The sequence below is a fragment of the Vanellus vanellus genome (genome assembly GCF_965231255.1).
Source record: "Vanellus vanellus genome assembly, chromosome: 2".
NCBI classification, from domain to species: Eukaryota; Metazoa; Chordata; class Aves; order Charadriiformes; family Charadriidae; genus Vanellus; species Vanellus vanellus.
In genome coordinates this window covers 147,793,082-147,819,131 of record NC_138906.1, presented here as the reverse complement: position 1 = coordinate 147,819,131, position 26,050 = coordinate 147,793,082, and the positions used below count along the sequence as shown (strand labels likewise).

Below are 26,050 nucleotides of genomic sequence, written 5' to 3'. Positions count from 1 at the left end.
ATTATGCATCTGAATTTTTTTACAGTAACAAAAAACATGTCTCTGTTCTCCCCGAATTCTTCAAAATGTCTTAAGTGAAGAGCAGAACTTTACTTTTCTGTACAGATTGCCTTCTATATGTGTCTCTTAGATATTTGTTTTTGGACCCTTATGTACTTTGATTTTGACTTCTCTAATCTAGTCCTGTTTCTTTTGTTTTATGCTAATTAACAGAGAGGAATGTGGGTTCATTTGATACATAACAAGTACATAAGGAAAATAGTCAAGGTAAAAACTACATAGAACAAGATTACTTAGTATAGAAAAGAGTTGAAGGTCTCTAGATTAATTTTCCAGCTCATATCAAGTTGTATTTGAGGCTTCCTCTGGCCTTTTTTTTTTTTTTCTATTAATCTTCTGTATAGCGATTCTGTATAAGTTAAAATATTTTGTTGTTTGTATAGTTCAGATGTGTGCTCAGTAACTTCTGCGTGATATAGTGGGTTCTCGCTAGTGGGACTTGTGAATCATAGGTTTAGCAACATCCAGACTACTTTGGATTTTGGAATTGAGCTAAGCTTGTTTAAAAAAGCTTTTTTTTAAGAGGAGAGAAGAGAGATGGGCTGGTATTGCAGCAGCGCTTACTGTATTGGCTTGCAGTGAGGGGGGATGGGAACCAGAGCATAGTGTAGGATCAGTTCAGTGGCTTGCCTTTGGGGAAAGCAATCAGGTGGATGCTTTTTCTGTGGTTTTGTTGGTGTGGTTTGGTTTTCTTTGTTTGTGGGTTGGGTTTGGTTTGTGTTTTGTTTTTTGGTTTTTTGTTGTTTTTTTTAAGATGAACTTCAAGTTGGGCAATGTTTTGAATAAATATACCTTATCAAGAAATGATTTCTGGAGTTCTGTTTGAGTATGGTTTCCTAGGAAACTAAAATACATGTTTCTCTCCCTTCACTGTCACACTTATGCCAATTTAATCCAAACTTGAAAGAGGAGGAGATACTGAAGACATTGAATGCTTGAATATTTCATAAAAGTATGTAGCTGAGAAGAGAGGAGAGAACTTAATGATTGCCCCCTTAAGGGAAAAGGTTTAATGCGAGCTCAACTTGAGATTGGAATTGATCTAGGCAATGCCTTCAGTTAATAAATCCAGTGCTAATGCTACACATGGAGCTATTGAAAACAAAAATTTTCTCAGTACTTGAATTGCTGCTTATGTCCATACTGAAACTTGGGATTTTTTTTACTGGTGAGATTTTTTTTGGTGGTGTTTTTTTTTTTTTCTTTGCTCTCCTTTCAATATCTATTTCCTTCCAATTTTCAATGGTATTTACTAGTGAATCATAGGTATGTTCTTACCTAAATAGGCTGATCAGAATTATCACATCTAAATGTGAAGGGTGTGGTCTGATTCTGGTCTAACACAACACAGAAAATGAATGATATCATCCCATGGGATTTTTCTGAAGAGCAGGAAAATAAAGTCATAGAGAATGTTTTTTTCTCCTGGATTCTTAAACTGGATGTAGCCTTGCAGTATCTGTGTTTTCACAGCACTAAAAAAATTCCAGTGATGTTGAAGGGGAGTGGATTTGGCTCCTATCCCTACTGGTTTTAGCACCTTTGTTTGCTTGAATAGAAAATAGAAGAAGGGAGATCTCTTACAGAAATATTGGAAGAAAATTAAAATCTGATTTGAAGCTCAAATAAGAGGGTAAGAAAAGGCTTTGTTTTCTCACTCATCTTAATGCACATTTAGCAAAAGACTACATAGTTTTGGTTCTTAAGTCTGATGGCTTGAATTCTTACTTTCCTTTTTGGAAATACAGCTAAACTGAAGATGCTTAACATGGTGGAATGTGTGTGTGGGGGTGTGTGTGTGTGACAAGTTAGTGTGTATTTTCTGTCAAGAGGATTTCTGTCTTAGTTTACCTTAAAAAAGCTCATACTGTCTGTTTTGAATGAGGCTAGAGAGTTCTTTTCTGTACTGGCTAATCCTGTTACTAAAAAGAGATCAAAGTTTTTTGCAATTTTTGGCTGGATAGTGACCAAAACCAATTAAAACTGGTTGGTTGACTGTAGAGAGGTTGGAGCTTACCTAGGGCAAGATGGTGGTGGTGGATGTGGGAGGAGGAAGGAGGAGCAGCACATGAATATTGGGAGATACAACAGAGCCTCAGCTGTGTTGGTACTTACAAGTTGACACTCTTAAGGTGAGGTGTACTGCTGGTTTATAGTTGCAGAAAGCCAGTGGAAAAAAAAATAAAGCAGCAGGCAGGATAAGGCCACTCTGAGTGATCTGAAGTGTTATAGGAAGACAGATCCTGTTTGCCAAATCGAATTGTTTTTATTAGGATTTCCAGGCAGTCTGTCATGGATAACTTCTTAAAACGTAATGCATGAACCATTGAGTCCCATATGGTGTCCTTTTGGAAGCATAGGCTACTCTTGAGTGGATTATTTACTTAATGCAAAAAGCATTGGTGCAGGTCTTGCTTTGAAATCCACAGCGCTCACTAGTTACAGTGCTGTTTTTCTGGGGACAGCTGGTTGTAGTTGGTATGAGTTACATTTCCTGGAGATAAGAGTTTAGAAATTTAGGGATGAATATACTGATGTGCAGGGATGTGACAGTCTCTTAACACTTTCAGCATCAGTAGGTGGAACAGTTAAGTGAATTAATACTGGCTGTACAGAAGTGTGGACTTCTGACTCTTTTTCTGGTATTGGATACCCTCTCCTTTTTGTCCTGTGTCACACACCACCACCCCCCACCCACCCCCACCCCCCCCCCCCCCCGGCCTCTGCTTCATACCAGACACTGAGAAAAAGACCTGTAATAATCAGTTCCTACTGTTAAGAATGCTTTTATTTAACTTCAAACCTTGCTTTCTAGCCACTATTTTGTTTTATGCTTGCGCTGAGATAAAGGCTGAGACCTGGATGTGTTGAAATTGTATGTGCCCCTTCTGTGTTTCCTGAAGGAGGAAACTCTGTGCATAGCCTCATGTTACCTTCACCAGTGGTTTAAGCAGATGAGGTTGTCCTGCTGCCAGAAGGAGCTAGCCTGCCATTCCCTTGCATGGTGGTGAGGTTTGTGTGCCTGCATGGATTAGCTGAAACCTAATTTGGGGAACCTGATTTTTTTTAAGTCAGATTTTAAAGCCTTGGGAAGGGGTAAAACTTCTCCTTTGGAAGCAGTAGGGTCCATTCAGCTTTGCTGCGTGTGGTGAGGCACCACCTTTGGAGCTCTCTTTCACTACCCAGTTAAGTCAGTCTGAAGATCGCTTCCCACTGTACTTCTATACCCTATGAAGTATTATTTCAAGCCAGGTGAATACTCTAGTTGTAGATTTTGAAATCCCACCTTTCCTCAAAGAGGTGCCTGCCACAGGGATGGAGGAGGGAAGTAGGACTGTCTTTTCTGTAGCAGCAAGATGGTAGTCAGGTTTAGTTGTCTTGTCAGTCTGGACTTCAATAAATTACATGACTTTTCAGTAGCCTCTTTTGTGTGTGGATAGTAGCTATAGTTCAGTAAATGGAAGGAAGTTCTTTTACACTTTAATGATGATCAGCACTTCAGAGAAGCTCAAGTTTTCTAACACAGAAGTTAGGGCAGTCACAGTATTTAAGTTCATCTTTTTGGGTTTGGTTGTGGTTTGGTTTTTTTTTTAAATTGCATGGTATTAAAAAATGGTGCTTTTCCCAGATAACTGTTGTTGTTCTTAATGTAGCTACCTTTTAAAGCTTTGTACTGAGAGCTGCAAGCTACTAGCCTGTGAATTAAACAAGTACTTCAATCTCTGAAAGAAACGTTCCATGGAGAACGTACAGTCTTTGGCATTAAAGTCATGGCTTTGTGAAGGCCAGCTTTCGCCATCAATTCTGTGCTGACTTAATTCTAGGTCATCTCTGGAGTTCTGCATTACACGCATGAGTGTGTGTGAACATGTATGTATATATCTATTTTACTCTAGTTCTTTGTTCTTTCAAGTGACAGGCTAAAGTTTGAATTTCTGGATTACAGAAAAATGCATTTTGGGCAAGTCTTGTTTGGGAAATGTGGCTAGATAAGCGACAGAGCGGTTCTTGTAGGGAAGCTGGTTTTGTTCACTAGTCTGCCAAGCTTGATTGTAAATGTGGTTGCATAGGAGGCACATGAGTTTGCACTGGTGAATCTGAAGAGCAGAAATTCAATTAATAGGTAGGATTTTTTTTGTTTTGATATTTGTTTAGTTGATGGTCTCTCTAGCTGATGTTTTAAGTAGCTGATTATTCACTTAAGACCCTTGTCTCCTCTTATAGAGGATCTTATGTCTCTTCTGGATGCTGACATACATTCTGCTCACCCAAGTGTCATTATTGATGCTGATGCTATGTTTTCAGAAGATATTAGTTACTTTGGTTATCCATCCTTTCGGCGCTCATCACTTTCCAGGCTAGGCTCATCCAGAGGTAATTTTGCACCTTTTTTCTTTGTAATAAGTAGTTTGCTGTGGAAAAAGCTAGTGGTAGTACACACTGGTGGTTTAGATTTTGATTTAATGTGAAAGTAGACTGTGATATGTTATCAAATAAAGAGTGGAGAAATAGTCTGTTACTCATTATCAAAATTATTAATGAATTCTGAATATTAGCAGGTAAGTTCTACAAGAACCTTGATAGTCATGTATTTTAAATCTAATTGTTGATCATTGGTGTTGCAAGGTGTTATAAAATTTTTGCATGTACGTTTATTGTAAACTGTAGCATAAGTACCTACATACATAGATTGCGTTAGAAGTATTTAATTTGGCTCAAAAATGAGTAACGATTGACACGCAGCATTCTTAATCTTTTCTTTTTTTTTTTTTTCTCCCCTTTTGGGTTGCTCTTTGTTCACTGTTCTTCAGATTTTCTTAATTGTTCCATGACAGAAGTTACCTTTATTAAATGAGGATCTTTAGATAGTAAGGAGGCAGAAGAAATCTAAATTTTACTTTTTGGAAGCATTTTTGTAGTTGGATAAGAACTATTGACAGCTGAATAAAAAAAAACTCCTTGAGCAGTGTTAAGGCATTTTACTTTTTTTTTTTTTTAAGCATATTACACTTAAAAGATTTATAACAGACCATGCAGCAATTTCCTGTCTTTTTGAAGCTGTTGCGCAAATGCCTAGAGTATTTCCAAACTGTTAATCCAACCTCTGCTGTGATTGATTGTTTAATGGAGTTTTGTTGCCTTTCATGAACATGTTTTAGTATATTAATTGCTGAACATGTAAGTTCCTGTTACAAAATTTAGTCAGGGGTCAGTGTGATGTTTGCTAGAAAATAAGTACAGTACTTTATGAAATGTATCTGTAAGACAAGCTGTCGTGTTTGGCTTATGTAAAAACTTTCCCATTTGTCTAATACAGAAAAAGACCCAAGACTTGGCATAATTTGTTGAAACTATGATATAATAATGTGGTCATCTCATACATGTAATTCCAGTTGATATTTGTGAGCATAAGTGAAGTTCTTAATAGGTTAAATGCATTATGTGCATGTACAAATATTCAGCATCTGACATAACTACTTCTAAATTCCTCCTTTTTTTTCCTTTCCTAAGGTTATTCTATATAAGACGTTACCACGAATTTTATAACCCTTATTTTCCATGCATAGTTGACTCTTGGAAAGTTAGTTTGATTACCTGATTTAAAAAATTTATCTGCATGAGCGAACTGCAGAGTACTGGCTTTAGACAGTTTGTAGGCCAATTGGAGGGGAAGCATTTTGGTAAGGAACATTTTCCTACAAGGATCCTTTTTAAAACTTGTCTGACTTTTCAAAAGTTTTCATTTGATCTACTCAAAACAGATACACTTTAATTTATTAAATCCAGTCCTATGGAATATTGCTTTAAACAAAAGGGGTTGGATTATCAAACATGTATAAAAGAGCTTTTTTTAATGCTTGCTTTGTTTAACCTTTTCAAATTGCTGGTTTTTGGGAAAGTTGTTGTGAAACTCTCTAATAAATACTCCTTTTTGGTTTGCATAAAGATATCTCACAGACTATATAGACTTAGATTTTTGTTGTTGTTGTTACTACATTGATAAAACAATACTACAAAACTCTGCATATTGTACTATAAAACTTCAAATTACAATGTTAAATGTATTTGGCCTCTTATGATGTAAGTGAAAATGCTTTAGCATTTTTTAAAGTGCACAAAACTTCTTTACTTCTAGCTTATGTTTATGTTTAGTAATTCTAAAGTACATATGCTTGAAAGGGTTAATATATTGAATGTTGCATGTCAGGACTTTAATTTAATCTGTGTGAGTAGATTTAACTGCTGTTAGTTGCATCCTGAAGGGTCTTTACTAGAGAGTGGCTTACTTTTATCCCACTGGTGTGACCCAATTGCATACCAGTTCTCCTTCTTCCCTTAGAGAGAGACTCTGAGCTGTTGCGTGAACGTGAGTCCGTTTTACGTTTGCGTGAACGAAGGTGGCTTGATGGAGCCTCATTTGATAATGAAAGAGGCTCTACAAGTAAGGAAGGGGAACCAAACCTGGATAAGAAGAATACACCAGTTCAAAGTCCTGTTTCTTTAGGAGAAGACTTGCAGTGGTGGCCAGATAAGGTATTGAATTTTTTTTACTATTTTATTTGCATGCTGTTCAATAGATCTGTTTGTTTTTTCCAAACAAGTACTCTGTTTCCCTTTTGAATATCACATCTCAGTTTATGTGAGATAATGTAATGAAGCATATTCTTTATTAGGCACTTAGGAAAATTATGAATAACTAGTTACACCCTTATAGCTGTGCTTCTGTTATTACTGTTTTAATTTTCTTCTCCATGTGTTTTGAAAATAGATCATAAGGTTTGGGTTTTTTTTCTCTTCTTTTATTACTTAGGTGCTCAAAGCATTTAATAGGCAATATGAAACTCATGAAACAATTTAAACTATCCTTCATCAAGGAAACTTTTTTGATTAGCATTATTATTCCCAGAGATACTTTCAGTTGAGTGGATCCGGCTTTTTAGCAACAACAGTGAAAGCTGACATTTATTTGCAGTTGTGCTTTGAATTGACCAATGACTTAAATGAGTATTGGCTGCTCCTTCAGAATCCCTTTGGCTTAGGTTAGCTGGTTTTCTTTGTAACCCTAATTCCATTTTAAAGGCAAGAAGTAATTCCCACATGAGATATAAGAATAATAGGAACACCAGCTCTATGTTGCTAACTGGGTATCTGTAGTCATTTTCTTTATGAATTACCTAGATGCTTGGGGAAATTACTTTAAAAAACAAACCAAACGAAACCCAAACTAACCAACCAACCAAAAAAAAAATAAATTCCCAGGGATGGAAGTGTTAATCTATGTTTATTAGACCAAACTTTATGGACTTGGGGTGTCCTTCTAGTGTTCCCATTTCTATCTGTCCGCAGTATCTCCGAGGTTGCTATTTTGATATGTCACGCTTTCTTTTTCTATGTATCTGTTTTTTTTCCTTTCAGACTAAATATAGATAGAGAGCTTGAAGAAGGAGGTGAATTTAGAGGCTTATTTATGCTTACAGCAGCTCACCTTCAGCAGCTATCATCTTCATGTGGGCCTTCAAACTGAGAAATGAAGCTACCTAAAAAGAATGTTTGCCTAATAGTTGCTCACCCAACCAAACCTTTTATGTCTAAAGTGTGATTTTAGGGTATTTTTAGCCAGTAACACTGAACTTCTGTGTCAGTGAAAATTGACAGCTTTTGTCCCCCTTGCTTTGTCATAATGGTAGAATGAGAGAGTCATCTAGCTTGGGTAGAGAGATTTCAGGGGTTTTAGCATCAAGGAATAAATGTGGTTTAGATTTGGAATACTAACTTATCTTTTTTATTTCCACTGCTATGTTTTGATAACATCATTATGGCCATTATTACTGTTGCATTTTTTTGTTTTGTTCTCTTTCTTTTCTACTTCAGGAATGTTTTTCCTGTTAACCCCATTCTTCTCTCAGACCTTCAGACTTAGTTACTAAATTAGGGCTGGTTTGTTGTTTTTTTTTTTTTTTCCTGCATGAGGTTTTTTGTTATTTGCAAACTCAGGAGATCCTGCCTCAGGACAATTATTGCCGTCATTTATTGAGGATCTTTTATGAAATTAACTTGCTGTGATATCTAATTGCATGCTTGTTCAATTTAAATATACTGAAATTCTTCCAAGATACCTGTTTGCATATGCACTCATATAAACCCTAGCTGCCAGTTAAATGAAGGTGTCTTACTGGAAAGGCCTTTCATCTTTATCCAAAAATAGTTAAACTTTTCACTCTGTCCTTCAGCTGAACATTCATAAGAAATTGTTCTGCATCTTTCTTGTGATAGGCCCGCTCTGAAGTTTTGTTGGTGGTATTTCCAACAGAAATTGTTCCAAGTTAAATCCTGAGGGAGATGATTTAGCTGAGATGCCAGTTCAGATGTTTCTTCCGTTTTGAAAATTGGAAAGGAGATCTTGAAATGTTAATGGAAAAGACAATAAGCTAGGGGAGAGATTAAAGTACATGAGGAATCACTAAAAAACAAACAAGCAAACAATCTTGCTTGCGAATATTTTTCCTTCATTTTTCATTATTTTGACATTTAGCTTTGAGACAGAACTGTACTAGTCCACGATGAGGATGGTTAACTTGTGTTTATGGGAGGTAAAGTACCAACCTGAGAGGAATGGATGAAATTTTTGGAAAACTGTGTTCCCGAATGCATCAATTTCACACACAATCTGAGACTAATGATGTTGAGACATGATGCATAGGTATTGATTTTTCTCCAGGAAATAAGATAAATCAGCTGCTCAAGAATTTGAGTCAATGAATGAATTCTTCTGAGAGTTCAAATCTTGTTGGACTGTAGTGCTGTTAGTCCACACTGCCATGCATCAACATTATGCCATGCGTATCAGAGCCACTCTATAGCGTGGCGAGTATGGCCCTTTTTTTCCTCCTAGACTGTAGTTGGATGAAAGCTGAGCCTTTAGTTTGTTCAAGTAGGTATATTCTGTTTAGCTATTGAGATACTAAGATTTTTGTCAGCAATCTGCATCATCTTTAAGTATGTAATTTCTCTGGCCTGAAGTCAGAATTTATAGTTGAACACATAAGACTCCAGTTACAGAGCCAGAGCTGTCATGTTGTTCACGCATCTTTGTGCCATTAGTCTTTTCAATGGCCTCATGGAGGTGTATGCAGCATTGGTCCTAATTTTTAGATCGCAACTCCTAATATTTTGATGGAAGGGACAGAAAAAATTTGAATGGCAAGTCTCTTTAGTGTTGAGCTCATGGTATAAAACTGTTTATAAAAAGTTGCTAAACATATTAGGAGCATTAAAGGTCGTAATGGTACTGTCTTTGAGCAAAAATTAATTGCTTTCCATACTTAACTTTGAGGCAGTAGGCCAGATAACTTCTGAAGTAGCATGCATGCTACTTCTGTGCTGCGTTGGTAGATGCCCTCCAGAGCAAAATATTTCTCTTACGATTTAACTAATTCTAGATCCTGTTATCAGGGTATAAAAGAGAATTGCTTGTGATTGCTTCCGTCATTTCCTGCTGCCTTCTTTCTCTTCTCTTCTTTTTCAAAATATTGGTAAACATTTTGAGCTATTGGTAAGAGATCTACTGGATCCCGTGTTATTCAAGGACACACTCGCACCTTTTGAAATGTGCACTTCTGGGCATGAAAATAGTAAAAATAAATAGCGTGAATCCAAATTTATGAAACTAAAAGTGTTTCCACTTGTCAACTTTTGTAGGTAAAAGAAAAGTCTCTCAATTTGGGGGACAGATAAATGTACTGGATGGTGGGCTTCTTTAAATGGTCTGACAAGAGTTCTGTTTCCCATCAGATGGTTGAATCGCTTAAATGTGCTATGTTGTAATCTAAGAGAGGCAGCTAAAGATGCTGATCTGGGAGATAACTACTACAGAGAAGACTACTTATCATGTACCTGTCTTTCAGATTTGTAGCTGTAGAAGTCAGCATTTGATTTTATACTAGTTTAAGTTGTTTTTTCATTTTTTAAAAGCTGTATTCTCTCTTAAGTGGAAGGGAACTTTTAGTTGTTACCAGTAAAGAAGTTTAGAAGGGTCATGGTTGTCCTGTAGCTGCATTTGCTGAGGAGCAGCAAGTGGACGGGCCTTACAAATGTTTCTCAGTAAACAGAAGTAAATGTTTTGTGAAATCGCTCAAATTCACAGGTCTGTAGTTTAATATTCCCTTCAATGCAAGGGGAACAGGCACATGGGAAAAGTGAGATTGTAACTGTTGTGTAGTTGCTGCAACATTGATATGCAACCCAGTCTAAGAGGGGGGAAAACAGCCTACGACATCTGGGTGAGGTACAGGATGAAGCAGTTGAGCAAAGTGGTACTATCTCAGTAGTAGAAAGATGTCATATGAGTTCTGGGAAAACATTAAAGAGGACAAAAAGGCGGGGGGAAGAATAAGCCTTAATTAGAAGCTTTTCCAGCATATCAGGTCATAATGATGCATTAATGTGACATCTAGCATGCTGATTTTTTTTTTTTTAAACTTGATCTTGTTTGCAGTTACTTACCTTCAGAAGTGAAAGATAAGAATTTTTTAATTGATGAGGTAGTGAATTTGATAATTGATTTCTCAGGTAGTTGGAAGATAACTTCACAAGTATACTTAGGAATGGAATAATGTTGCTTTTTTGTTCATTTCAAAAAGCCAGAATTTTAGAGGGAAACTTTTTTTAAATGTCAGAAGTTAAGAGTTCTTCCCATCTTATATTCTATGAGCAGTGTTGTGGTCTTAAAATATTGTGGGAGCTCTTAATAAACTGTCCATGTTAATTGTAAAGTTATTGCTAAATTTCAGGAAAAGAATATCTATTTCTTTCTTCACTCTGTCAGAAGCAATAATACTTTTGTGTGTGTGTGTTTTTGAGGGCATGCTGAGCTTGAGACAAACTTGGGTATATCTTTATTTTCAAGTTCAACATTCGTGGGAACTCTGAAAAAACTTAAGTTACAAGTTCAGTTTTTTGCATTTATATATTTATGGATACGTTTATAATGTTGCTGTCTTAGACTTCATATTTCTGTATTTGTAGGATGGAACAAAGTTTATTTCGATTGGAGCTCTGTATTCTGAGCTCGTGGCTGTTAGCAGTAAAGGAGAACTCTATCAATGGAAGTGGAGTGAATCAGAGCCTTACAGAAATGCACAGGTACTGTACACCTTTAAATGTTTACCTTCAGAATGATTTATGTGCTTTGAATATCTAAAATATTTTTTTGTTTCCAAAGAATCCTTCGCTACATCATCCACGAGCCATGTTCTTGGGATTAACCAATGAAAAGATAGTGCTCCTTTCTGCAAATAGCATTAGAGCAACTGTTGCCACTGAAAATAACAAGGTATGAGATGTGTGCTGGTTGCTGAAGTAGACAAAGCTGTTTTTTTCAGTTACTTGCAGTATATTATAGAGAAGATTATTCTTCAGCTTCATCGGTAGTAGAAAATTCTTAATTTGTTCATTCATTCCACTTGTTTTCATCTAGACAGATCTAAAACCAAAACAGAAACCCAACTGGTGTTTTGTAAAAATGCAAAAAGGTAAAACAAATAAAATCTGGCAGAGTTACAGCTTGAAAGAGTGAGAAGATATGTTTTACCTGATTATCTGAAATATTTGACTTTTTGCTGTTGTAGTAGAAACTAACACTAGTTTAAGAATAGAGAAGCTTGTTAATGGTCTGTATTTGTTTACTGGAAAAACTAAGGGCATTAAAGCTTTCAGTGCTGTAAAGGAAGTTATCTAAATATGCTTTTCTGCCCCACTAAGAGTGAACATGAAACTGATTTGGTAAAGTACGTACAGTTGTTGAAGTTTTTATGACATCTCTCCGTACTTTTTTTTACCTTTTTTGCTTTTGTTGGGGATTGGAAATAAAGAAAAAAAAAATCCTGAAAAGCTCTTTTCTGGGGAAAGAGAAGGTGTTAAGGTGGTAGGGGATAAAATCCCAAAGGGAATCATTGGTGCTTGTTTGTTTGGTTTTAATTCCCTTTCAAAACCCGTAAAAACTACATTAAAGGTGAAACTAAGGTGCAATTTTTCTTTTTCTTTTTTTCCCCTACCTTCTCTGTTCCTTTCTTCCCTTCTCCCTTAGGTTGCTACATGGGTAGATGAAACTTTAAGCTCTGTAGCTTCTAAATTAGAACACACTGCACAGACGTACTCAGAGCTTCAGGGAGAACGGATTGTTTCTTTACATTGTTGTGCTCTTTATACATGTGCTCAACTGGAGAACAACTTGTATTGGTGGTAAGTAAATACTGTGTTTATGTATAACACATGGATGTCTTCGTGTCCTTGGCTCTGAGCATTGCAAAAATAGTGAACCACAGTTGTGCTGAGTCTTGTAATTCTGCACTTGAGCTTAGATTCCCTTTTTAAAGTGTATTTATTCTCTTCTTTAATGCTTAAAGCTTTTGGATCCAATTATAACATCTTTAAGAGAATAAGGTTATTGTTTTAGGAGATGTGTATAAATGCTTTTGTATTCAGATATATCAGTACTGTGCGGTATAAGAAAATAACCTTCTTTATGCCTTTCAGGCCTTTTTCAGATTATAAATATGGAACGAACTTACCCACAAATGAGGTCCATGTTCTTCTGTCAGGCTCTGTTAGGAAAATTTGGCCTGTTACTTTGTGATCCAAATCTTAAAGAAGGGAGAAATAACATCAGATGCTCCCTTTGGAGCTTGTTAAAATATAACTCTTTTAAACATTGTAAAATGTGAAATGTTAGTTAATATTTAAACTAACAATTTGATAATTAACAAGCTTATTTTAAAATAAAGTAAAAAAAAAAAAACAACAACTCAAAATAACACTCCCCAAAGAGCTCTGAAATTAATTTCTAATTTGAGCAAATTCATTGAGTATTACTCATACATTGTCAGGATGTGTTATTTCTGTCAGTGTGTCAGGAGTTGTTGCATTACATATGCCCAAAGCTCAAGTAGCTTTTAGGTATGGATGAGTTAAATATTTGATGATGAGTTGGAAATCAGAGCACTGAAAATTGATTCTCTAAAACAGCTTTCTCATTAAATTCTAATAACTCTCTGGAAAATATTTAAGTAGAATTGTAGCTAGGCTTGTAAACTTAAACACAGCCATAATTTATTCTAACTTCTAGTCCCAAATCTCAAAATTACAGCTCTCTGGTTCTTGACCCTTTCATTATGTCATGGCTGACATACCTCAGAGTAATTACTCTTAGTATAGAAACTAATAAGCCATAACACTGGAGATTGACTATTAGAACCTGCCATTTTTACTGCTTTTAGAGTAATCATTGCAATATATAAAAAGACTTATTAGCATTTACATGTAATCTTTGAAAGCAATTTATTTATTAACCAGCATGTCCTTTCTGAGAAGGGTTAAATGTCAGCAGTGGTGATTTTATGTTAATCAGATCAATGTAGACAGAAGCTTCTGTTACCATTGATATCCTTAGTTACAATGGTCTGTAGTACAGTGGACACGATTTTGATTTCCAGCGTTGCACAGGACTGATGCTTTTCATGTTTTACTTAACTTTAAGGAGATTTTCAAATAAAAGCTTCTTAACTCTATAACCCACAGGCTAAAATATGAAGTATCAAAATAATAAGCATGTTTAACTGTGTACGTAGGCGTTATTTTCAGCTAAACTGAGTGGATCCGATTACAAAAGAAGTGTCCTTTTTTCCCCTCTTGCAGCTTCAGTCTGTCATAAGAGTCCTAGATTCCTTCAGCCATGTCCCCAGAGAGAAAGCGAGGCTTTTAGAACTCAAAACCAAAAAAGCTTATCCTGTTCCCTAATGACTGCAAATTCTGGAAATTATCACTAGTCGTGGGAAAGGTATCTTCAAGTTCCAAGGGGACAACCCACAATTTGAAAGCTGTGACTGGGGGTCTTGAAGCATTTTGGACTGGAAGGAAAGCCATTTGGCAGTGACATCTTATGTACTCTCCCTCTCCCTCCTTCCAGCCCTACAATTTGGAAAGTGGGAGTGAATATAGAAAAAGATATCATTTCTACAGTGCTTTGAGATTTTGGAGAAGGTGGCACAGAGACCTGTATGTTTAATCAGGACTACGTTAAACAGAAGGAATAAAATGTTCAAATTATAAACAAAGCATTTCTTTCATAGCCTTTTAAAAAATAATCTGTGTTTTTTCACAGGGGTGTAGTTCCTTTCAGCCAAAGGAAGAAAATGCTAGAAAAGGCCAGAGCAAAAAATAAAAAGCCGAAATCTAGTGCTGGTATCTCCTCTATGCCAAACATAACTGTTGGAACCCAGGCAAGTGCACCTGTCACAAGTGGCATTTTTACAGTGCTATATGATGAGCTTACAGTCTGTTCTTAAAAAACAAAACGAAACAAAACAAATTAAGTTCTATTGTTGTTACGCATAGAAGTTGTATCAAAAATGTGGCGTTAACATCGTATGTTTCAATTATATGACTGTAAATTGATGTGTCCTGTTAGTGTTGTTATTGTTTTACAAGTATGATTATTGCTGCAAACATGGAGGAAGAAACTGTATTCATACAAAGTACTTCTGTTTTAACTTACCTACTGATTATTCTGTATTTTGAGAGAAAGTAAAGATAGAAATACGATTAGATTAGTAAAGATAGAAATACTCAATAGAGCACATAGCTTTGTAAATGATTTGGCGTCTAAGTGCCTGCAATATTAAGAGCCTGGGTGTGATTTATTTATGCAGTGGGATAGGCCTTTGGTTTGAAGCCCTTACCAGAAACGCAAATAGCTGATACAGAGGTGTAGGATTCTTTTTGTGATTAGTATTAGAACTAGTATGAGACAGAACAGCTTCTTCCCAGGGAGCACATTTCTTTTGGTTCCCAAACCATTCTAATCAACTCTGGGATGAGTCTTTGTTATTGGATGAATTGTTCCTTTTGTGGCTGAGCATCTAAATACTATACGTTAAGCAGTTGCATTGCTAAAGCTTTTGCTTTCAGCTGTGAATTGCACAACAGTCTCTTTTTTCCTAGCAAAGTACATGATACATCATGCTGACATTCTTCTTCATCTAGTTCGATAAGTTTTCTTATTTTTTGGCTACTGCGTGTCAGCAAGAAAATGCATGCATATGTGATTTCCGTTAGTATAATCCATTGTTCTCATAGAAATAAATATTTCTATCTGTAGGTGTGTTTAAGAAATAACCCCCTCTATCATGCTGGAGCAGTTGCTTTTTCAATCAGTGCTGGAATTCCTAAAGTGGGTGTGTTAATGGAATCTGTTTGGAACATGAACGACAGCTGTCGATTTCAGCTTCGGTCACCTGAGAGCTTGAAAAACATGGAGAAAGCTAGCAAAACTACTGAGGCAAAGTAAGTGTTGAGAACACGCAAACATACTCACAGAACATGTATTTGATATACTCTTGACTTAGTGATTGATTAAAAATTGAAAAGAAGAAAGGTCAGCTTTTTATCAGTTTGAAATTTTTGCCTTCTTTATAAGATTCTAGCTTTCTTGTAAACTTGGTTAAATGTGCAGAAATGCTCACTGCAGGAAAGGCGTTTCAGTTGTGTGAAACCACTATGGAAATGAGAAATGCAGAAGGAATATTAAATGAAGACTTTCCTTCAGTGTTTCATGAAGTTTCCAAGATTTTATATTTGAATAACTGAAAGTGGTTTTGTTATGGAACTAACTGTTTTCTGGCCGTTCTTCATGGCATTGAGAGACCTGTTTCAGCCCCTTCCTACTTTGAAAAAAAATAAAAAAAATTGGGTTGACAATTGCCAGTTAAATGTTTCTTAAAACACATTTAAACCATTTCAAGAAGAGCTTGAAAAAATTTAGCAGTTCTAGAGTTCCAGGTTACTGTATAAAGCTAGTAATTCTTCCTGTCTTCAAATGAAGCATATCTAAGGATGTTTATTTTCTGTAATGTTGTGTCAATGTTCAGTTACTGTTATAAAGCTAATCCCCGATTTAAGAAGCACAGCACCATTCCCAACATTAGATGTATAGCCTTGTCAGTTAGGATGGTTATTCCCAAGTAAGGAGTTATTTCATTAAAGTGTTGGTTTTGTTGAGAAGAATAAAAAAAAATAACATGGCTGGGACATGGCTGGGCTGGCTGGGACACACTAACACTTTGCCCATTGTCACAGAAAAAATTTCACCTTTTTCTTTTTTCATTCTAAGTAATGCTTTTTATTCTAGACCTGAAAGCAAACAAGAACCAGTGAAAACTGAAATGGGTCCTCCACCATCCCCAGCTTCCACTTGTAGTGATGCATCTTCAATAGCAAGCAGTGCATCAATGCCATATAGTAAGTAATGTGTAGCTCATAGTAACATAAAATATTTTTGTAGATTTTATGTAGATAGTTTTCATAAAAGACAGCTCTACAAAGATTCTGTATTAATTTCAGAATCTGATTAAAAGTCCCTTTTGGTCTTTCAGTCTGAATGACAATGTATGTAAAGGCTTTTGTAATAGACTTTAGATGATCAGTGAATTGTCAGTGTTAAATTTAAATGTATTGGTGCAAGCAGTGACTACTTTGATGTAAGGTGTATCTAAGTAAGCATATCAGTTCTCAGAATCAAAAGTATTTTTCAGGAGGTGATCAAGTCTGAAGATAAACTTGTTTATGTTTAATTGCAATGTGATAGTGAGTTTCTTTACAGCCCAGAAGTTGAATTTGCTTTGGAAAATTGCTTTTAAGTTTAAGCTGTTCTTGCACAGCTTGCCTTGCCAGTGCATAAAGCAGTAATCGGTCATCTCTTACACAAAATGTCTAAAACCAGACATTCTTTACTAACATACAAAAGCAGTGAGTGAAGTTTTATTGTACAAGTTGTACTTAAAACCTAAATGCAGGCTGTATTAGAACTCATGTAACTGACTCTAAAGCTTTTTTTCTCCGTTTAAACCATACATTTTTAAAGGGTTAATTACAATGCCATCATTTGAAGAAATCTTCTCTCTGCTTCTGTTTCTTCTAATTGTTCACATACTGCAGTTTAAGAAGTGTTCACCTAGAGAATCAAATGCTCTCATTCAGTGACCAAGAATCTTGTATGGTCAGATTTGCAGTACTAATTAATTGCACTAGTAGAGTCTTTTGTTACTTATTTCTTCTCTTTTGCACTTCATACCACTGTAATTCTTCACTGACTGTAACTTTGTTTGGGATTTTGCACCAGTGTTTGAAGTAAACTTCACAGTTAGCTTAGAAGTTCTCTGCTGCTTACTTCAAACATGTTAATATTAATTACACTATAGAAACTCAATTCAGGAGATAAAAGTTCTTGACTATTAATTTAGCCATGTTATGTATTTAAATTTGATCTGGAGTGTACTAGAGTTACTGTTCAGATAATGTCTTTGCAGCAAATCTAACTGCATTGCAATTGCTGTTAGCCCAAATAGCTATTTTCTACCTCATTTGCTACTCTTCTAGATGTTCACCAAACGTAGCGTGGACAAGCAGACTTTTTGCAAGGGTGATACAAAGCACGGCAAGAGAGCTGAATGAAGGGTCTTATGATGGCAGTGTTGATACTTAGAGCATAAATATCTGAGCCTGCCAAAACAGTTTCTTGTATTCCAATTGTTTTGCTTAAATGTCCTCGAAAATAGCTTTGTTTATCTGATAGGCTTTATTAGTGTTAATTTCATAGAAAACCATGAAAGTGGCACAGTGTACTGTTACGTAACTGACTTCAAGTGGTTTTAAAGTCATATTCTTGTTAACCTTTTGTTAATTTCTAGATTTGAACATCAGTACTCTTTTTAGGGGGAAAGGCTTGGTGTTTACTGAACATTGCATTTTGATGGTTTGATTAAATATTTCAAGTCTTTCCTTTGGTAATTACTTTTTGTCTCAGAGCGACGACGATCTACTCCTGCCCCAAAAGAGGAGGAGAAAGTGAATGAAGAGCAGTGGTCTCTGAGGGAAGTTGTGTTTGTGGAAGACGTTAAGAATGTTCCTGTTGGCAAGGTTTGTCTAAAATACTGTCCCACCATCTTTGGGAAGGGAGAAAATAAAGTTTTCCTTTTAGATAAGGTAACTGTTAAAAGAATCACAGTTTAGGGCATTCTTGAGAATGTTTCTGACTACTATGACTTTTGTTGCGTTTTTATTTGTTCATAACACAATGACAATAATAGACTGAATGTGTTGTGAATAAAACGTTCTGAATCTTAAAAAATAACATTCTGGTACTTTTAAGTTTTGGACCACAATATTAAGAAAAGCAGCTGTGGTTTTATCCAAAATACTATTTTTTTGTGACTTGAGCAGTAGCTCCCACACTTGTCTGGTGAGATCGTGAAGATTTACACGTATTGTGACTGACTTTTAAATACACATCAGCTGAATGTTTAAGTGATTCTCGTGTTCTGGGAACCAAAGAACAGAAATGTTTTGATTAGAAATGACATGCTTCATTAATATGACTATAAAGTTATTTAATTTATTACTGCAGAAAATCTGTTTGTTTGGTCCCTATAATTTTTCCATGTTTCTGTCTAGTAAACCTTTGCTCTGACTAAGAGTGCTGTAGAGGAAAATACAACGTTTCTCCTTTTGGCATTGTTGTGCGATGTTAGGAGGGATTAGGTCATCTAGACAGTTCTCTGCTATGCTTTTCAAAAATAAGAGCAACAGGAAAGCCAATAACGGTTTTCCACAAAATGAAAAGGTTGGATTGCTTTCTACCTGGTTCATAGAAGATAAAAAAAAAAAAAAAGTTACCAGAAGAGGAAATAACTGTCCAACAGAAGGCAGTTGGATTTAGTCAAGGCTGTTTCACTTGCATCCTTAATAGTTTTACTTGTGCAGGAGTGGAAGATTTGCCTTGAGCAGTATCTTTGAAAGGAAAAGGCCCACAATGAATTTTCATTATCAGGTTTAGGTCATTTCTGCAAAAGGGAGTACGGAGCAACTTAATTCATTGAAACACTTCAGTTTCTGTGAATGGGGTTTTGAGATCTAGTTGAAAGTGCTGAAACTATTGCTTGCCTCTCATACTAGCTTTGGGTAAGCCCCTGTTGTCTTTATCTGTTCTTCCTGGTTTAGATACCAAGATTTTTCAGGACAGAGACTGTTTTACTCTTTCTGTTGTAAAGGTGTCTGTCTTTGTGTGCTGCATCAAGAAGAACTACTATAATAAATATAGAAGAGCTCAAATTTTTATATGTTATTTTTACTAAAGTGTTAAAACCAGTAAGCGGGCTGTCTTCTGAAGAGTTATTGCTGCTGAGTCTATTCTATATCAGTCATTTATGGCAAAGATGCTTTTTTTCTTCATAAAGCATGCTGTCCTTTTCCAGGGATGTGTATGGTCGTGTGCTCTTTTGCTTTTACAGTTTTGTAACACTTTATCTTTAGAATTTAGATAGAATGCAGCAGACAAAACTATAAAATTTTTTTGCCTAGTGGTGCCCAGGTTAAAAACGTAAATACAGTTTGTGCCCTGTTACATGTTCTGTTTGTAATTTGGATTACTTGTGCAATTGTATGGAAAAGACTGGAGGCACCTTAGTCTGCAGAAGGGATACTCTGCAGTGTTCTCCTACAGGCTCCAGAATAGTTAATGTTTATTGTGAAACAGTACTGTTTGTTCTTTACAGTTACTTTGTAAATTAGCTGGTTGTGAGCTGAATTAAGAACAAAGATGATTTGAATTCTGAACAATCTGACTGTTCTGTTCATAAATAATTTTGGATATTTACAAAGGTTCAAGCTGCAAAAACATAATCATACAGGTTTGAGCACTTAAAACTTCATGGGTTAAGAAGTCCTACCCTTTTATGGTCCACCCAGATATACCTTCTTCTGATCTTCCATGGACTTTTGTTTACTGAATGACATTCTAAAAAGTCACATCTTTGATATATTAGTATGGGTGGCCTCAGTGGCATGAGCACCCTGCATGAGAATATACTATTCCTATGTAACCTGGGAGTTAGTTACTTTTGGCGTTTCAGAAAATTGGAAAGGCTTTGAAGCACTGTTTTAAGTACTTGATCTTACAAAGCATGGTGTCAGTAGAGCAACAATAGCTTCTCTCAAAGTGTTGTCATTGAGTAAAATAGGTGGTCATGGAGCATGTGAATATTGGGATGTATTTGAGAAATATGCACCGGTAATTTGGCAGATGGTTTTTGGTCACAACATGAAGTGAATTGCGCTAAACTGATTGATCTGTGAAGCCTTATGTAATGGTTCAGATCTGAAATACTAAGAGGAACAAAAATTGATTTCTGTCCTTTTACTTATAGCAAGAGAATCTGTAATTTTGAATGTTTATATTCTTGAGAATAAAGTGAATAAAGTGTGATAGCCATGAGTTTCTGTCAAAATGTTTGCTACCTTTTAAAATATTTGGATAATTCTTTGTTTTACACAAAAACGAATTGTTCACTTAGACTTCAGGGAGTGGAATTTAGAGACAGGAAAGAGGTTCAGATTTACTGATGCTCAGCCTGTGTTCCTGAAATAATTTTGTTTCTGGAAAATTTGTGTTCCTTATACTTTTGGATATATGCAACAACTTCATGGTGTCTCCAAAAAGTGCTTGGTTAAAATCCTTCCAAGACCACTGTTGTGTTCTGTCAGTAGAATGGTGGGCAGGTAGATGATGTGAAGTTCTAACATGTCTGTTTCTCTCTCGGCTCTTGCTGATCTTGATATAGTAATAGCCTTCCCCTGAGTACTAAGATCTGAGATGACTGCTTGTGATTATTCAGATACCAGTAGGTTGTCCAACCAGCATTTTGCACGCTGCTTTGTAAATGTGGATTGTGTATGGTGCCAAAGCAACAAATGACCAGAGAGTGGGGCAAGAGTGCAGAAGCTCTTATGTTGGGGCGGTCTTGAAGAAATGAAGAAAGCAGGAATCTGCTAGATATACTCTTGGATTTAGTCACCTTTCTCCTTGGAATATGTTATCTTCCAATCTCATTTCAATTTAAATCCTTTATGGGCTTGGAACAAAATTAAACCTTTATTCCTCCAAGTCTATCATTAGATGGAGGAGGTGACGATTATAAGATTATCCATGCACATTGGGATGTTCTACTTACTCACATTAGCTTCTGGATCTCCTCTTCCGGAATGGCTTAAATGGTTATCTGGAACCACTGTTAGAACAAAAGGGTGGGGAACCTGGGTTGGAACTGCTTTTTTCTTCTTTGGCAGCTGCAGTTCATTTTGGTCTGAGGCTTTCCATTGGCAGTGTTCAGGGCCTCCCCAAACTGCTTCTGTTCCTCAACGTTGTCCTCAGTCAGGAAAGACTTAACGTGTATTACTAGTTTTGCAGTTCCTATGCCCAGAAAGTTTATCAAGTCCTAGGGATTTTGTGAAACATAAATTGAATTGAGTAGTTTGTTCTTTAGCTTGTGTTTTGTATTGTATTATTTTAGTCAGTCACTTGAACTTTTGGGGTTTTGTTTGATTTCTGTCTGAAATTGAAGCCTTCCAATGAGAAGGGTAAGTTGAAAGAGCTCAGGCTGGATATAGTCCTAGAAGAGTTACCTAATCCCTGTTAGGAATCTGGTTTTATTCCTTCAAAGCTGAATATTTTAAAAATTGTGTAAGTATTTATTTGGAAGCACTCATTCTACTTTGAGAGTAGAGGTAGAAGGCTTTTCTGCAGTGTTAAAATTTATTCCATTCCAACAAGGAGATTAGATAAGAAATAAAAAATGTATTTTCCCTGGTCTGCTGCTGCTGTGTCTCGAGAAGGAATATGGTGATTCTGGAGAGGGAAAGATTCTAAAGATTACCAGTGGATCCAAACAGGTTTGCTTCTGAAAGACTCAAGTGCTGGTAGTCAACGTTATTTTTAGAGGCTACTCAACCTGTCATTAATGTGATTTTTAAATGAACAACCGTAAGAGGGAACAGGGGAGAAGTGGAGCTCAGGACCTGCCTTCGCTTCCTTTTGAGGAAGGGACTTCAGTTGAATGTTTTCTTCCAATCGGTATTCTTTGGCATTTTGGTTTAAAGGAGTTGGCAATGGGTTGATAGTAAGGGTAAAGGAAATAACAAGTATGTTCATCTTTCAGTTGTTGAAGTTTATCAATTCATTTTTTTTCTTCCATTAAAAAGAAAGATCAGATCTCATTACCCTGTAGTTGAAAATGCTCGAAAAAGACATTTTGCTTTTGGAAAAAAATCTTTAAGCTTTCATTTTATTGCTTGCTTTTTTCATTCGTTTGATTCAGTTCTTTTAATTTAGTCCTAATAAAGCAAACATTTGCGTATGTAGTTCTGTAAAATGCTTGTTTCTAATTGATGAAACTTTTGCGTTAGCAATATGAACAGTGTAAGTACATTAGTTGTGTAAACTAAAGTGTCTAAATCCTTTAAGCTCTTACATTTTATTTTTGTTAATGCGTTTTTCAATGAATTCAGACTTACATAATTTCAATTAAAGAGGAGTGTTAATGTTTCTCATTTATCTTGTTTAGTGCTAGCCCATTATACCGTTATACCACATCTCTGCTTTGGAGCTTCCTATGCACAATTGCTATCAGGTGTTTCACTTCAAGCTCCTGGTTGCTTGCTATGTCAATGGATAGTTTTATTTCCTTTGTGTGTAACAGCCCATAGCCATAGTAGTAACTGTTTAGGTAAAGAACTGCATTTTAGTTACCCTTTGAAGAGGTGAATTTCTTCTCAACCAAATCTTAGTAAACATATTTTCCAGTTTTTAAAGATACATGATTTTCTTCTTGAACCGCAAAATGGGGAAGAAAATAAAAATTTGCCATGTGGACTTTGAAAGAGTCACCATAGAGTTCCAGCACTTTAAAAACTGTCAGCATTTCTTTGAACACATGAAAAGTGATGTAAGTGAAACGTGATGTAGGTACACTAATAGCAGCCAGAAAGCATATAGAAGAAAATGTTTAGTTACGAAGACAGGATATGTTAAATATTTTAGGATTGTGCCTTTTCTTAAGGTGTGTTTCTTCCCCCACCCCCGATTATAAATTTGAAACTTCATAAACAAGATTTCATACGCTCTGCTAGGCACTGACCATTTAGAATCTTCTGTTTTCAGAAACAGCCCAAATTTACAATGCTTCTGTAGCAACATTTAGTCATTTAAAAAAAAATAAAATTCTACATGTCAGAGTAGAAGCTGTGATTGAACCATTGGCACGTGATTTCAGGCTTACAAGTTAATCTGTTCACCTTAAAAACACTAAATGTACCTTGATTAAATTAAAAAAAAAAAAATCACAATTTTTGTCTAGAGTGTTGTCTTGCAAGTTTCAATCGAAATCTGTCTTTATATAGTCCATATCAGAGTTAATGTTCATGAAACTTTTGACAAGGTCTGAATTTTGAAATTTTGGGGTAGTATTCTTACAGTCACCGGTGATGCTCTACTACTAAAACTAGGAATTCTGCAACTACAGTGAAGTTTCAGCATATGGGAAACAAGTGCTCTGACTCCATCCACAATAATCTTTGTTACAAAAATATCTGTTAATACTTTCATATTTGTCAATATATCCTTTTCATTAGCATACTTGATAGGCTGCACCTAGCTAGAGGAATTGGGAGAAAACATGGAAATGCCTGGATTTTTATTGCCTGCAATATCTTGAAAATCTGAGAGATGTTTTTCATTGTCTTGGATGTTTTAGTTAAAGTTGATTACATCTAGATCTTTAATATTGTTTTATAAGCACTCTCTTTGTAGAAACTACTGATAAATTAGGACCTAATCAAGATTCACCATTGCTTGTATCTAGTTTTGATCAAGACCGAGAGCATACTGAGATCTTACTTATACTCAAAACATTTTCTGTCCTTCCCCCTGGCCCCGTCCCTCTTAGCTTTGTTTTCCTTTTGAGAAAATTATGGTCTCAACCGGAAACTCAAAGGACCTTGCTGTTTGGTGATAGCATAAGATGTTTCTATATCAAGGAAACCTATTTTGACAGTTCTGATTAGACATGCGTGGCAGCAGCTCTTTAGAGAGGCTTACAGTCTCAGAAATGACTGTCTCAGTGTGGGGTTCAATAACTTCCATTTCTGGGGGAGTGGTGGGGGTGGTGAGGGGGGTGGGCAGAGAAAGATGCAGATTCATGAAGTATATCTGGATAGACTTCTCTGTATCCGACAGTCCTAAGGGACTGCGTGGAGAATTTTATCATCTGGTGTAAGGAACAGGTAGTAAACCATAAACTGACACTTCTTTTTTTCACTATGCATAGTCATTTTGAGGAATGAGCACTAGGACCCTGCAGCAGAGGCAAAACAGATGGGGCCCAAAAAAAAAAAAAAAATTTCCTGTTTCTTGCAGTACAAGAGCTAACGGGCACTTAAAGAAGTAAGAGGCTCGGTGTAGATGTGTTTTGTTGAAATGTTAGCCAGTGTTTGGAACTCATTGCCACAAGAATAGTGTTTATTTCCAAACGCGATTGGGCAATTTAAGAAGAGAAGGGTCTATCCAGGTTATTAAACATGAAGTTGTCCTGCTGTTTCCAGTAGATAGAAACTAGAAAGATACCAGGGAAGTATCAGTAGGAGCTTCTGTAGTCAGTTGGTGCTGGGTTCTGTTGGACATAGGATGTTGAAACGGGGGGACCTTTGATCTGATTCAGGATACCTATGAAATCATTAAGAAACGCAAGTGTTAAGATTTTGGTAATTTTAGCAAAACAACAAGACTAATGACGAAGAGCTGTAGAATTTTATCACTGACTATTGTAAACTTTTTTTCTTTTCCTGATAAAAGTCTGGTTTATTTTGAAGCAAATCAACTTCAACAGTTTCTATGCAAAGCTTTTGGTAAAACTGTGATGTGTTTTGCTTGTAGGTGCTAAAAGTGGATGGTGCTTACGTTGCTGTGAAATTTCCAGGCACATCCAGTAATGCAAATTGTCAGAGCAGTTCTAATTCAGATCCTGATCCTTCTTCTCTTCTCCAAGACTGTAGGCTGCTCAGAATAGATGAACTGCAGGTATGTCTTTGTGAAACATTGAGAAAAGAATCAGTATTTTGAAATGTCAGCATTGTGTGCTTAATTAAATCTCAAAATTTTACATATGTTTTAGGTTGTAAAAACTGGTGGAACTCCGAAAGTTCCTGACTGTTTTCAAAGGACACCTAAAAAGTTGTGTATTCCTGAAAAAACAGAGATCCTAGCAGTAAATGTAGATTCAAAAGGTAAGTGGGACTACCTTGTCTCGCTTCCTACTGGAAAACAACTACTGTCAAACTAACATGAACAGTTGTTTCCATTGACATTTAGTAATTCCTTAAAAGTCCTTTACTTAGGAGTTCTTTTACTAGATGCCACAGAAAAAGACATTAACTTTTTTCTTGTGTGTCTTTGAAGGAGTGCATGCTGTTCTGAAGACTGGGAACTGGGTTCGATACTGTATATTTGACCTTGCCACAGGAAAGGCTGAACAGGAAAATAATTTCCCAACTAGCAGCATTGCATTTTTGGGTCAGAATGAGAGAAGTGTTGCTATTTTTACAGCTGGACAGGTTTGTGGTTTTGTATCTCAATCATTTAACCTCACTTCACTTCTGTCATCTTTGAATGGGATGGTACAGCCTTTTGTAAGACTTTTCCAAAGACTGGTAAAGAAATAGTTCTTCAAACGGGTTATGAAAGACTCGCTGATACCATTACTATTTTGAAGGCGTAAGGGGAATAGCAATCTAATGCATTTAAGCACTTTTAATAATCTTACTAAAATTCTACCTTGAATAAAAAGTAAAAAAGGGGGAAGAAAACTTGACAGAGTAGTTCCTGTATTAGTGTAAACTTGTTATCTAGCTATATTTTGGAATTGGGTCAAGTGAAACACCTACTGTTGAAAATAAATGGAAATGTTACAAAAATCTGTATTTGATACTAAAAATGACATCTCGAGGTTTTGTGGTTTATTTTATTTGATTGATTACACTGTGCAGGCATCCATGAGGAGTGCTGAGAAAAAAATACCAAAATCATTCTGGTAACTTCCACAAACACGATATA

At 36.0% G+C, this 26,050-nt stretch overlaps 1 protein-coding gene across 1 annotated transcript in view; it reads left to right on the top strand.

Moving 5' to 3' along the window:
- UBR5 (ubiquitin protein ligase E3 component n-recognin 5) overlaps window positions 1-26,050 on the top strand; it is a 96,591-nt gene that overhangs the window by 29,405 nt on the left and 41,136 nt on the right. The window contains exons 8-19 of the mRNA XM_082499249.1: window positions 4,285-4,434; window positions 6,383-6,594; window positions 11,086-11,202; window positions 11,282-11,392; window positions 12,146-12,300; window positions 14,219-14,336; window positions 15,215-15,399; window positions 16,244-16,353; window positions 17,918-18,030; window positions 24,875-25,018; window positions 25,113-25,224; window positions 25,397-25,551. Of these exons, the coding sequence (XP_082355375.1) occupies window positions 4,285-4,434; window positions 6,383-6,594; window positions 11,086-11,202; window positions 11,282-11,392; window positions 12,146-12,300; window positions 14,219-14,336; window positions 15,215-15,399; window positions 16,244-16,353; window positions 17,918-18,030; window positions 24,875-25,018; window positions 25,113-25,224; window positions 25,397-25,551 (1,682 nt within the window). The remainder of the gene's footprint in view (window positions 1-4,284; window positions 4,435-6,382; window positions 6,595-11,085; window positions 11,203-11,281; window positions 11,393-12,145; window positions 12,301-14,218; window positions 14,337-15,214; window positions 15,400-16,243; window positions 16,354-17,917; window positions 18,031-24,874; window positions 25,019-25,112; window positions 25,225-25,396; window positions 25,552-26,050) is intronic.